Source organism: Triticum aestivum, chromosome 5D, assembly GCF_018294505.1.
Source record: "Triticum aestivum cultivar Chinese Spring chromosome 5D, IWGSC CS RefSeq v2.1, whole genome shotgun sequence".
NCBI lineage: Eukaryota > Viridiplantae > Streptophyta > Magnoliopsida > Poales > Poaceae > Triticum > Triticum aestivum.
In genome coordinates, this window is record NC_057808.1 from 550,396,739 (window position 1) to 550,407,852 (window position 11,114).

General features: G+C 48.2%; 3 protein-coding genes and 1 non-coding gene across 5 annotated transcripts; 2 read left to right on the forward strand and 2 right to left on the reverse strand.

The window, feature by feature from the left end:
- Positions 1 to 570: 570 nt before the first annotated feature.
- LOC123126823 (U6 spliceosomal RNA) lies at positions 571 to 673 on the reverse strand. Its single transcript, XR_006462036.1, has one exon. It is a non-coding gene; the product is annotated as a U6 spliceosomal RNA (small nuclear RNA).
- Positions 674 to 1,971: 1,298 nt separating this feature from the next.
- Positions 1,972 to 3,610, forward strand: LOC123123760 (probable thiol methyltransferase 2). Its single transcript, XM_044544361.1, has 7 exons — positions 1,972 to 2,179; positions 2,278 to 2,408; positions 2,509 to 2,678; positions 2,782 to 2,881; positions 2,984 to 3,030; positions 3,136 to 3,214; positions 3,385 to 3,610. The coding sequence occupies exons 1-7, from the start codon at positions 2,044 to 2,046 to the stop codon at positions 3,466 to 3,468; spliced, it is 747 nt and encodes a 248-aa protein (XP_044400296.1). The 5' UTR covers positions 1,972 to 2,043; the 3' UTR covers positions 3,469 to 3,610.
- A 76-nt stretch (positions 3,611 to 3,686) lies between these two features.
- On the reverse strand, positions 3,687 to 8,029 carry LOC123123759 (poly(ADP-ribose) glycohydrolase 1). The gene is made up of 9 exons (XM_044544360.1): positions 7,472 to 8,029; positions 7,154 to 7,358; positions 6,105 to 6,209; positions 5,625 to 5,743; positions 5,339 to 5,482; positions 5,118 to 5,187; positions 4,645 to 4,782; positions 4,441 to 4,503; positions 3,687 to 3,982 (listed from the first exon to the last, which is right to left on the reverse strand). Exons 1-9 carry the CDS (start codon positions 7,993 to 7,995, stop codon positions 3,818 to 3,820), a joined length of 1,533 nt encoding a protein of 510 aa, XP_044400295.1. The 5' UTR covers positions 7,996 to 8,029; the 3' UTR covers positions 3,687 to 3,817.
- A 151-nt stretch (positions 8,030 to 8,180) lies between these two features.
- Positions 8,181 to 11,021, forward strand: LOC123123761 (pentatricopeptide repeat-containing protein At2g27610). Of its 2 annotated transcripts, XR_006460815.1 has the most exons (2): positions 8,181 to 10,330; positions 10,658 to 11,021. XR_006460815.1 is itself a non-coding variant. In XM_044544362.1 (1 exon), exon 1 carries the CDS (start codon positions 8,214 to 8,216, stop codon positions 10,278 to 10,280), a length of 2,067 nt encoding a protein of 688 aa, XP_044400297.1. In that variant the 5' UTR covers positions 8,181 to 8,213; the 3' UTR covers positions 10,281 to 10,533. The 2 variants fall into 2 exon arrangements, 1 of the variants encoding a protein (XP_044400297.1); XM_044544362.1 differs by lacking the exon at positions 10,658 to 11,021 and having other exon boundaries at positions 8,181 to 10,533.
- The last annotated feature ends 93 nt before the right edge of the window (positions 11,022 to 11,114 follow it).

Below are 11,114 nucleotides of genomic sequence, written 5' to 3' on the forward strand. Positions count from 1 at the left end.
GTAATAAAGCTTTGCAGTTTGTCTAAAAAAAAAAAACCAACACCCCGTGAATGAGAACTCGACAATGACAGTGTTACTCGGCAAACAACAATTTTCCAGTAGTGATACTAGAATCCAACACGCACAGAATGATGCCTTGTGGCACTGCTGCCCCATACCCATTAATTTGCAGCAATTTTCATGCTCATCTCTCTCTCACGGTTGTTGGATGAGCTCGCTAGGTGGTTGCGTAATCGAATAAACTAATGAAACATGTTTCTGCACTATGAGCGAAGCACAGTTGCGATTGAGAGAGAATCCCTTAAAATTAAATTAAGGAGCAAAATCATATATGTGAGGGCATGGCAACGAAAACTGACCATGAAACTTAATTAATATTAGATTTGTATATATATAAAAAACAGAAATAAAATTGAGTAGAAAACTAAAGGTTCAAAAGTTATTACACAGTGGCAGTCGTGAGAACACTTCTGACAGAGAATGAAAATTTCAGGGACTTTTTTGTAATAAGTGCAGTGCAACTGAGGGCCAGGGCAGAAGCCCTCCAGGGACCTGCGCGCGAAATCTCAAAAAAATTTGGACCATTTCTCGATTTGTGCGTGTCATCCTTGCGCAGGGGCCATGCTGATCTTCTCTGTATCGTTCCAATTTTATCGGATGTCCCCGAAGGGACGAGTCAGCTGCCGCGCTCACGCTTATAAAACGGTCTGTCTCTCCTCCGCTGGCAGATGTGGGACTAAACAAACTAGCCTCTGTTTTACTCCACGCGCTGTGAAGCCGGGAGACATCGGACGCGGGGTGGGCCGCAAGCAGTAGGCTGGATCTCCCTTGGTGTGGCCCAAATTAACGGAAGAGCGTAATGGGCCTTCGTGTTTTCTTAGGGAAGAATGAGCCTGGTTTGTTTTTTAGATTGAGCCTTGGTGTTAAGAGCTGACCTGATAATGCGTGTATTATTGTTCGTAGTTCAAACATGTAGTACGAGATGTACCTCTAAAAATGAAACGAAAATCTATCTATGAGCCCGTCCTGTCAGTCCATGTGGTTTCTCCTAGATACTCCCTCCGTTCCTAAATATAAGTCTTTTTAGCGATTTTAAAATGAACTACATACGGATGTATATAGACATAGTTTAAAGTGTAGATTCACTCATTTTGCTCCGTATGTAGTCCATATTGTGGAATCTCCAAAAAGACTTATATTTAGGAACGGAGGGAGTAGAAACTAGTAGAAGGAATGTAGTCATGTGGCATGGCTGACCTTGATGATGCTATGAACTACTAACATTATTTTTTTTGCGTGACTATGAACTACTAGCATTTACATCTCGTACTGTGTCATGTGACATGGCACCTTGAAGCCTTCTTCTTCTTTTAACCGCCGACCAATATTTTTTCCGGATCATGAAATTTGACTTGTTAGCTTTTTCCTAAAAAAAAATCGACTTCTTACTATGTGAATACGCAGTTCGGCTTATTTCTAAAGATATCACTGTTTTTCTCGTGTAAATAAATGTAAATATCTGTGTTGATGATGAGCATTGGAGGTTTTCTTTTGGTTGTTGGTGAATTTAGAATGTGGCTAGTCAGGTCTGCCCTTCCCCGGCACGGACGAAAACCTGGCGTAGGTGTCTCACTCTCTGGTTGTCACTGTTTCATGGATACACAAAATTTATGGATCATGATCGATTTTGGCTGCAGTTTTTTCTATTTGTGATGATAAATGCATGGTACGTCTGAGGTTTTCATTCTGAAGAGAAGAAGAGGCCTGCAGCCACGGGTCAGTCGCTCTCTTTTACTCTTTCTTTATCTCTTTATAAGCAAATCATTCTAGAGTGAATTCGTGGCAAATTGTCTGATTTTCGCAGAGATTTGTATTTGTAAATAAAAAGGGAAATAAAACACGTATGCAGTGACGCACGTACTGGAGGGGTAGAGCGGCAGTATTTATACGGTGTATGTCTGGAGTTGTTTTGAAGCTAGAAAAACAGTCGGCTCTGTCTGTACACCTGTTATTATTACTGTAGCCAGTTTCAGTTAAGGTAGAATGGCGTGGACGGCCGTGGCGGACGCGAACGCCGGGGGATTCGGGGTCGGGGCCGCCGGAGTGGGGCAGGTCCTCGACGGCTCCAACCCGGCCATCGTCCGGCTCCGGCAGCTCGTCGACGGGCCCCAGTCCTCAGGTGCTGCTGCTGGCACGCTCACTCGGCATGCAATCCACTGGCTGTATATCTGTTACTATTAGAGACTGATGAAATAGTGGCGCATGCATGTGTTGCAGAGGGGTGGAGGCGGTGCTGGGAGCAGGGCGTGACGCCGTGGGACCTGGGCGAGCCCACGCCGGCCGTCGTCAAGCTGGTGCAGTCCGGCACCCTCCCCGCCGGCAACGTGCTCGTCCCGGGATGCGGCGGGGTACGATGCACATGCTCTACTCATGCTGAGAGATGTACTGTAAATGAGATGGTTTGCACTGGCAATCTCATGCACGCACTTACGCGCTCTGGCGCTGCAGGGGTACGACGCGGTGGCCCTGTCCGGCGGCGGCCGCTCCGTGGTGGGTCTCGACGTCTGCGACGCCGTCATCCAGAGGGCCAGGCAGCGCTCGTCGGACGTGGCCTTCGTCTGCGCCGACTTCTTCACCTGGTCACCACCGGAGCCGTTCCATCTCATCTTCGACTACACGTACCTCTACCGACCATACACACTCTCCGACTACTAAACAAGAGTTAATTAATAGCTATGCTTATGCTCTCATGATTAAATCAAACAATTAATAATGTTTCAGATTCTTCTGCGCCCTTGACCCGTCGCTGCGGCCAGCGTGGGCGGCGAGGATGGAGGAGCTGCTGCGGCCGGACGGAGAGCTCATCACCCTCATGTACCTGGTAATCACCCACTAATCCTACCACTAAGAAGGGAGTATAATATACAGTATCAGTTGTAAATATCAATCAACCTTCTAATGATCATGCATGTGTGCATTTCAGCCTCAAGACCAGGACTCGGGGCCACCATACAACACGACAGTGCACGAGTAAGCATCACATCCCTGCTAATTTTCAATTACTAGTATAATCCATCACAGTGTTGAGAGAGACAGAAATGCCAGTCCTTCATTTCACTATTGTCACGTGTGCAGCTACGAGGAGGTGCTGAACCCCCTGGGCTTCGTCATCCAATCCATCGAGGACAATGACGTGGCGGTCGAGCCACGCAAGGTATATATATGCCCAGTCAGAAACAATTCTGGACAGAGTCTACTGTTAGTATACGTAGCAACAATTACAGGCTGTACAAAACAGTGTGTGTTAGCTTCAGCCAGTTTGTTCAAAACATGTCCAGGTAACTTCAGGTGGCAAATTTTGCTAATCTAGTTAATTGTTTTCAGGGGCTGGAGAAGATAGCAAGGTGGAAGAAGACGGCAGCTGGAGCCGAAACGTCGACATCAGACGTGCCCTCTGATAATCTCTAGTTTCCTTTAAAGATTAATTTTAAGGTTTTTTCTTTCCCTTAAAAGGTTACAGTGGAGAGGCATGTCATGACACAACACTTCTTATTATAGTTACTTATAAGGTCAATGTATGGTTATCATGTTAATGGCACATTTTAAACAATGTGTGTGTGTGTGTGTGTTTTCTCTTGAGTAAAGTATCCTTCACCGATCGTGAACCATGTGGCTCAGCCATGGGATTTATGGATTGGTCTCGCACATTTTGCTTGTTTGAGATCAGGGCAACAAATATCCGAGTAATGTTTTAGCAAAGTTGCTCTTCACACAAGTAGTGCACACATCACGCAGATGCTAACCTCACGAAACTGGGCTACTCGCACATGTAATCCGCATCATTATTGGCGTTGTCTTCCGGAAGTAACCAAGTCAAAAAGCCATCAAAAGTTTCTCTCTTGAGCCTCTGGGATGAATACTCAACAATCATGTGCCACAACTCGCCGACGGTCCATCCGTGGCGTAATACCCACTGGATCACCTGTCACAGCAGAATGATGCAAAAAATTATAAGGCGAAGAGAACATAAAAGGGGAATCTGACAGCATGTGATTACAGCCGACTCAATTCGGTGGAGAAAAGAAAAAGGAGGGTCCCTGCCTCCATCTAGAACCATCCATCATATCTACTTTTAGGCTTTAGCGTGCAAATAAGTTACTCCCTCCTTTCCGGTTTATTAGGCTCATCTTAGAAATCACATCAACTTCAATCATTGGTTGATTTCACACTGAAAACCAAAATCTAACAGAATTTGATGTAGGATTGCTATATTTGCCTATTCCCAACACAATTCAGTGAGTGGCCGTGGAACCATGAACATGACTAGACAGGCAAAACTACTACAACTTCGAAACTCAGCTAAATTTTATTCGTTCTACTTCTGTGCATAACTGCATACGCAAAAATAAATGTGAAAAGGCTTTCATAGTATTGTGATACCTCTTCTAGTCTTCTAAGTGACCCATCCTCAAAAGTATAGTAATTAACAAAAGGTCGGTGTGCCTGCAAAATAAGAAAGCCAAGTATATTTGATTACTCCAACAATGTTGATAGTTGAATTTATCGGTATAGACATTTAACTGGGAACAGACAGATGAACCCTAATTGAAAATTCCACTGCGTGATGTAACATCTTTCCTGTACCTGTGATGCAGCAAGCCACTGAATCATGCTCTTAATTTCAGGGTTTCCACCAAAAGCCCCACAACCCCAGTTTCCGGTTGAAACTCCTATACAGTCAACTGAGTTGACACTTGGATGATTATCCTTGGAATTAGAATCCTGGAACCATGTGTTAAAAGTTAAAAAAAATGATCAAAAGTGAACATATAGACACCACCTTCTAATGGCGTGCATGTATTTTAGGTCACTACTTATCATGTTAGACCTCATTTGAAATTATATACATGTGCAGCAGAAGTTCATTCCGACAGTTTATTACTTTATTGGTCGACGGACATAAAATAAATGATAGGGGCAAATACATGCTATCAAGTCATTTTCTGAACCTTAGCAGAGATGGAGATGTTAGACGATGTTTGCCACTTGTGTTTGAAATTAGGTAATTCATAGGAGGATTCAATTAACAGCAACTTCAGGACTCGTTAGGTAAACACCTGGAAAGGCTTCACATCGAACTGATGCTTTGATTGATCCAAAAAACCAACAAATGCTTTGTTCACTTCCCTGCAGAGATGTAGTACCGATGAAAACGAATTAGGAAAACAAATACAACTATACAACTATATTTCGTTTACGAACGATAGCGACCACAACAAGCTACCAATAAATTATGAAATACTGTCATACATTGAAGTGAAACAAGAACAAGACATACCTTAAAAGACCACTAGTTTCATACTGTAACTTAGTTGGACAGTCCAAGGCATCAATTGCTACAATCCTAGTTTTTCGTCGACCCATTGCATCAAGGGGCTTCGTATCTAAATAATCACCGACAAAGCGGAATGAGGAGCCGTACCTGTAAGAAGCAAATGAAGTGTCCATTTACAATGTAAAAATCATCCAGTATTGTGGAAATGCCATAGCTAATTAGTATTGCCGGACTTTTTCTTTTCATTTATGAACTAAATCAAGCGAAGGGTGGAAAGATTTAAACTAACCCCATATACTGTGAGAACCTTTCCGCACCGACAATTTCTATAGCCTCATTATCTTCCATTGAGGCCATGAAGAGCATGCCTACAATCAGTTCTGGGTTTATCATGAAACGGATCTCTTCCTGTACCATAGAAGAAATATATCATCTATAAGAGAACCATAAAAACCTTGCATCATTGTAAATTATCTTAACTAATCAACTTGCACAACATCAAGATGTGCTATCCAGCAGAATGATGACATAGCATGAAGGTACTTCAATTCACATCAGACACCCATGAAGTCAAAACTGGTCTTAAGATAGTGACTGGCTCAACAATAATTTTCCATGTAGCATAGAAGATGATGGATAAGTGACATACAATTCATACAAAACGAATGTAGGAATATATTCTAAAACTAGTGCTAAACAAATAACGCCTCATAATTAATGCAATCCATGGAACATTGACGAGGTAATCTACTAATCAGGAAAAAGAGACCTGCACACAGCCCCTGGAAAGTGCACCTCCTCCCAGATATTTATTAGCAAAGTCAACCTCGAGGGCTTCTTCTTCCTCATCTTCGATCAAACCCGAGGAAATTACCTACTAATGAAAAGAAAACAAACAATCAGCAGACTCCATAATAATTGTAAAGACCATGAGGCATTTTGATAACATTATGATAAAAGATAACCCTAGCTGTTCCTAATATGTACTCCAGTGTCACAGAGTTATCTATTCCAGCCTTATTTCCATTATCATGCCATACCAGGATATAGATAATTTATCATCCTGCATAGCATCATCCAAATGTTGAGGACACATGATGGAGAACAAACAGATAACATAAAAAAAGACCCAAGACATTTACTTTTCCACTGTGTCCAAAGCATGCCTGCCGGGTGATGCTAATTTGCAAACAAACGGTTATTCTAAATAGACCTTCATAGAACGACAACAAAATTCAATAAAATAGTCGTGGCAAATTTGCTCAGCACTCCTAAGATCTCATTACAGGAAACTACTCACATCTAATTGAATACACCTTCACCCTTATGGTTTAGCTTTAATATTTTCTTGACACTTGAAGAAAAAACCACAGGCATGGTACTACGAGCAAGTTGAACTTCATGTAACATACACCAGTTGCCTGTTTCGGGTTTCCAAATACCAAAATGACCCCACATGTCTGAGATGGGAAAATGTTGTCTCCGAGGATGCCTAGGACAATGGTTATAGGCCAAAATATGACTGGAAATGTGAAATATGAAGACAAGTAGCTGTTCTGTGTTGTTACAAGACCGGATTGTCGTCTTGATATTGCTTGAGCAGCTAAATCTCAGCTACCTGGTTGTTAATAGATACCAATTAATCAACTTCACGCAAGCTATGTCACATCATGTAAAGAGGAATATGGTCTGAAACAATGCTGGCTACAAGTTCAGCTTTGATTTAACCAACGCAGGTGAACCCAAATAACTTGCACACTATATAATTTCAGAGGAGCCCTGCAGAAGGACTAAAATGGAGCATATGAAGCCACTTACCCGGAATGGGCATAGGGGCACGCTAGATTTCATCCAGGCATCACTGTCAGGGTAGGTAACACCACCGGAGAGGGAGCCGCGCGGAAGAACCTTGCGCTCAAACGACACAAAACCGGCAGGCGTAGACGCAGTCACCCTCTCGAAATAGTGAGCAATGCACCTCACTTTGTGCTCCTGGCTCTGCCTCGCATTGTTAGTCAGTGCCCTGCCAAACCATAGAAGCATAGGAGATCAAAAATAAGAACAGCTAGTCAATTTGACACTACAAGGTTTAATTAAACCCTAGGACACCCAAATGAGCCGAAATTGATGGCATACGAGAACAAGGCGTCGAAATTGATGGCCGGGAGGCGGGCCTCGCCGCGGCCGGCGGTGGGGAACAGGCAGAAGAGCGCGCAGGCGAGCAGCGCGGCGGCGAGCTCCTGGCCGAGGAGCACGAAGCCCGCGTCCTGAGACCCCAGGAGGCGGAGCCCGGTCGCGGCCCGGGCGCCGGCGTAGTGGCCCTCGAGCAGCGCGGGGAGGCGGAGGAGGAGGCGCGCGAGGCGCGGGAGCACGTCGGAGAACCAGTCCCGCGCGTGGGCCCGCGAGAGGAGGTCGTCGAAGAAGAGCGCGTAGCCCTCGGCGGCGCGCGCGGGGAGCGCCCGGAGGGCCAGGGCCTGGCGGAGGTCGCTGAGCGCGTCGGCGAGGACGTCGCCGGATGTGACCCGGCTCACGTCGGGGCCGAGGGACAGCGCCCTCAGCTGCTCCTGCGCCGCCGCAGGCCAGAACAGCGCCCCGCCGCGCAGCACCACCGGGAGCTGCGGCAGGATCGATCGCAGGTCGCCGCGCGCCTCCATCTCCATTGCTGCTCTCTCTCTCTCTCTCTCTCTAGCTTCGTTTGCGTCGTCGTTGGGCCTCAATGTGTATTCTTTTGTTGGGCCAAACACGGGCTCGTGTCGGCCCATGTAAGCAGCTCGGCCCAGTCGAGACACTGGACCGAAGCTTATCCATCCATTTCCAGCTCGTTGGTTCCTCTGCGGCTCGAAGCTCTCTTTGCCATGGGAGTGGAGACGGTCGAGCAATGGCCGCCAAGCTCCTGCCGGCGACAGCAAGCCCGCCGCCGCGCCGCGGCCTCCGGCGCGAGACGGCGGAGGTGGTGCGCGACTGCAAGAGACTGGACGGGCTCATGAAGGCCGGCAGGGTGGCGGACGCCCTGGACTTGTTCGACCGGATGCCGCGCAAGAACGTCGTGGCGTGGACCTCGGCCGTGTCCGGGCTGGCACGCAACGGCCGCCCGGAGGCCGCGGTTGAGATGTTCGCGGGCATGGTGGAGTCCGGCGTCGCGCCGAACGACTTCGCCTGCAACGCGGCGCTGGCGGCGTGCGCGGCCGCGGGCCCGGGCGCGCTCCTCGCCGGGGAGCAGCTGCACTCGCTCGCCGTGCGTGCGGGGCTCGCCGGGGACGCGTGGGTCGGGAGCTGCCTGGTCGAGCTCTACGCACGGTGCGGCTCCACGCGCGCGGCCGAGGCCGTGCTGGCCCGGATGGAGTCGCCGGACGTCGTGGCGTACACCTCGCTCGTCTCGGCGCTCTGCCGGGGCGGCGAGTTCGGGATGGCGGTGGAGGCGCTCGGCAAGATGGTGGTGCGGGGAGTGGAGCCGAACGAGCACACGGTGACGAGCATCCTGGCGGCGGCGTGCTGCCCGCTGGTTCTCGGCCTGCAGATACATGGCTACATGATCAAGGCGATGGGCTCGTCACAGAGCGTCTACGCGTCGAGCGCGCTGATCGATCTCTACTCAAGAAATGGCGAGCTCGACATGGCGAAGACGGTGTTCGACAACCTCCAGTGCAAGAACGTGGTCACCTGGTGCACCATGATGCAGCTGCACATCAGAGATAGAAGGCCGGAGGATACACTGCAGCTGTTCGACGAAATGATCTCGGAGGGCCTTGTCGATCCCAACGAGTTTGCATTCTCAATTGTCCTTGGTGCCTGTGAGTCCATCGCTCTGGGGAGTCAGCTTCACTCCTCAGCCGTCAAGCGTGGCCTGGCAAGCGATCTCCGGGTGTCGAATGCCCTGCTCTCCATGTACGGCAGGAGCGGCCTCGTCCAAGAACTCGAGACCATGTTCCGTGGCATCGAGGATCCAGACATTGTCAGCTGGACAGCAGCAATCTCTGCATACTTCCAGAACGGCCATGGTGAGAAGGCCATAGCACTGCTCTCCCAGATGCACTCACAAGGTCTCACGCCAAACGACTATGCCTTCTCCAGCGTGCTAAGCTCCTGCGCAGACCTGGCATTGCTGGACCAAGGGAGGCAGTTCCATTGCCTGGCCCTGAAGCTAGGATGCGACATGAAGACCTGCACCGGGAATGCGCTGATCAACATGTACTCCAAGTGTGGCCAGATCATGCCCGCGAGGCTCATGTTCAACGTCATGGATCACCGTGATGTAACGTCCTGGAACTCGCTGATCCACGGGTACGCGCAGCATGGTGAGGTGGACAGGGCGTTGAAGGCGTTCAGCGAGATGTGTTCCAATGGCGGTGAGCCCAATGAGTCGACGCTCTTGGGAATCCTAGCAGCTTGCAACCACGCCGGGCTGGTGGACGAAGGTGTGGCATTCTTCAGATCAGCAATGGCCGGCCGGTATGGCGCCTTCCTGACACCCTCACACTATGCCTGCGTGGTCGACATGCTGGGCCGTAGTGGCAGGTTCGACGACGCGCTCTGCCTGATCGAGGAGATGCCTTTTGAGCCCGGCGTCCTAGTGTGGAAGACGCTGCTGGCGTCATGCAGGCTGCACGGCAACCTGGAGACGGGGAGGCTCGCCGCCGAAAAGCTCGTGGAGCTCTCAGACCAGGACTCGGCAAGCTACGTGCTGATGTCTGGCATACATGCGATGCACGGGGAGTGGCGTGACGCCGACATGGTGCGGCAGGGGATGGACGAGGCTGGGGTGAGAAAGGAGGCCGGGCGCAGCTGGGTGGAGGTCAGGAACGAGGTGCACGCCTTCGTAGCCCAAGACGCGTCTCACCCAGACTCGTCGTCCATCTACCGGATGCTCTGGGAATTGTCTGATGCCATGCGAGATACAGCCTATGACGAAGATGTTGAATTGTTGGATGTACATATGCAGATTTAGATGTGAAAAAATTAGTGAATATCCTACTAGGTTCGTCCAGTTCTGTCAAGGTAACTGAGTCTTTGTTCCTTTCCTATTGCCACTTTCATTACACTGTTCTTTGTAGCTACTGGTATAAGCTTACAAATATGTTAGTGATAGGTGCTGTATGCTATGTAGGATAGCAATATCAAATTATCAATAGCATATTGTTTTCAGTCTGTAACAATTAAAATGTGCTGCAGAAAGTTGATTAAAACACCTTTCAGTGTGACATCGACGATTGCTATGCTTTAGTTTTATTTACTTACCCTATTTGGCATTAGACTCACTAGTAAACTGGGTTTATAACTTCCAAGGAACCATCCTGTATTTTGATATTCTTAGACTGTATGCAGGTGTGGCTGTAGCATGCCTTCTCAAGTACTCCAGGTGTGGCACTACACTAACTAATCACATGAACAGAACAGACACTTCGCTACGAGTTACACTGACAGTTTGGACTGTGACTTAAAAGATTGCCTCGGAACGTCAACCAAATGAGCTAATTTCTCTAGATAGCTGAAGTGAATGAGGGAAGAAGCTTGTCTTCTCCGAGGAGAGAATTTTCTTTACAAGTTCTCAAGAAGATTGGTGATACATATGATGGATTTGTCAGTTCAGTGTTCCACTATGGTGCATTGGTTCACCTGTGATTTCCTGATGGCACTGGCCATACCTTTGGTCATTTTTGTTGTAAATATTCCAGAGTTTGACATTAAAAATGCCTAAACACGAAGTTACTGATCTTGTACATACCTCTGAGCAGTGGCGGAGCTAGCAGAAAATCGCTGGGGGCGAAACACAAATCATCAG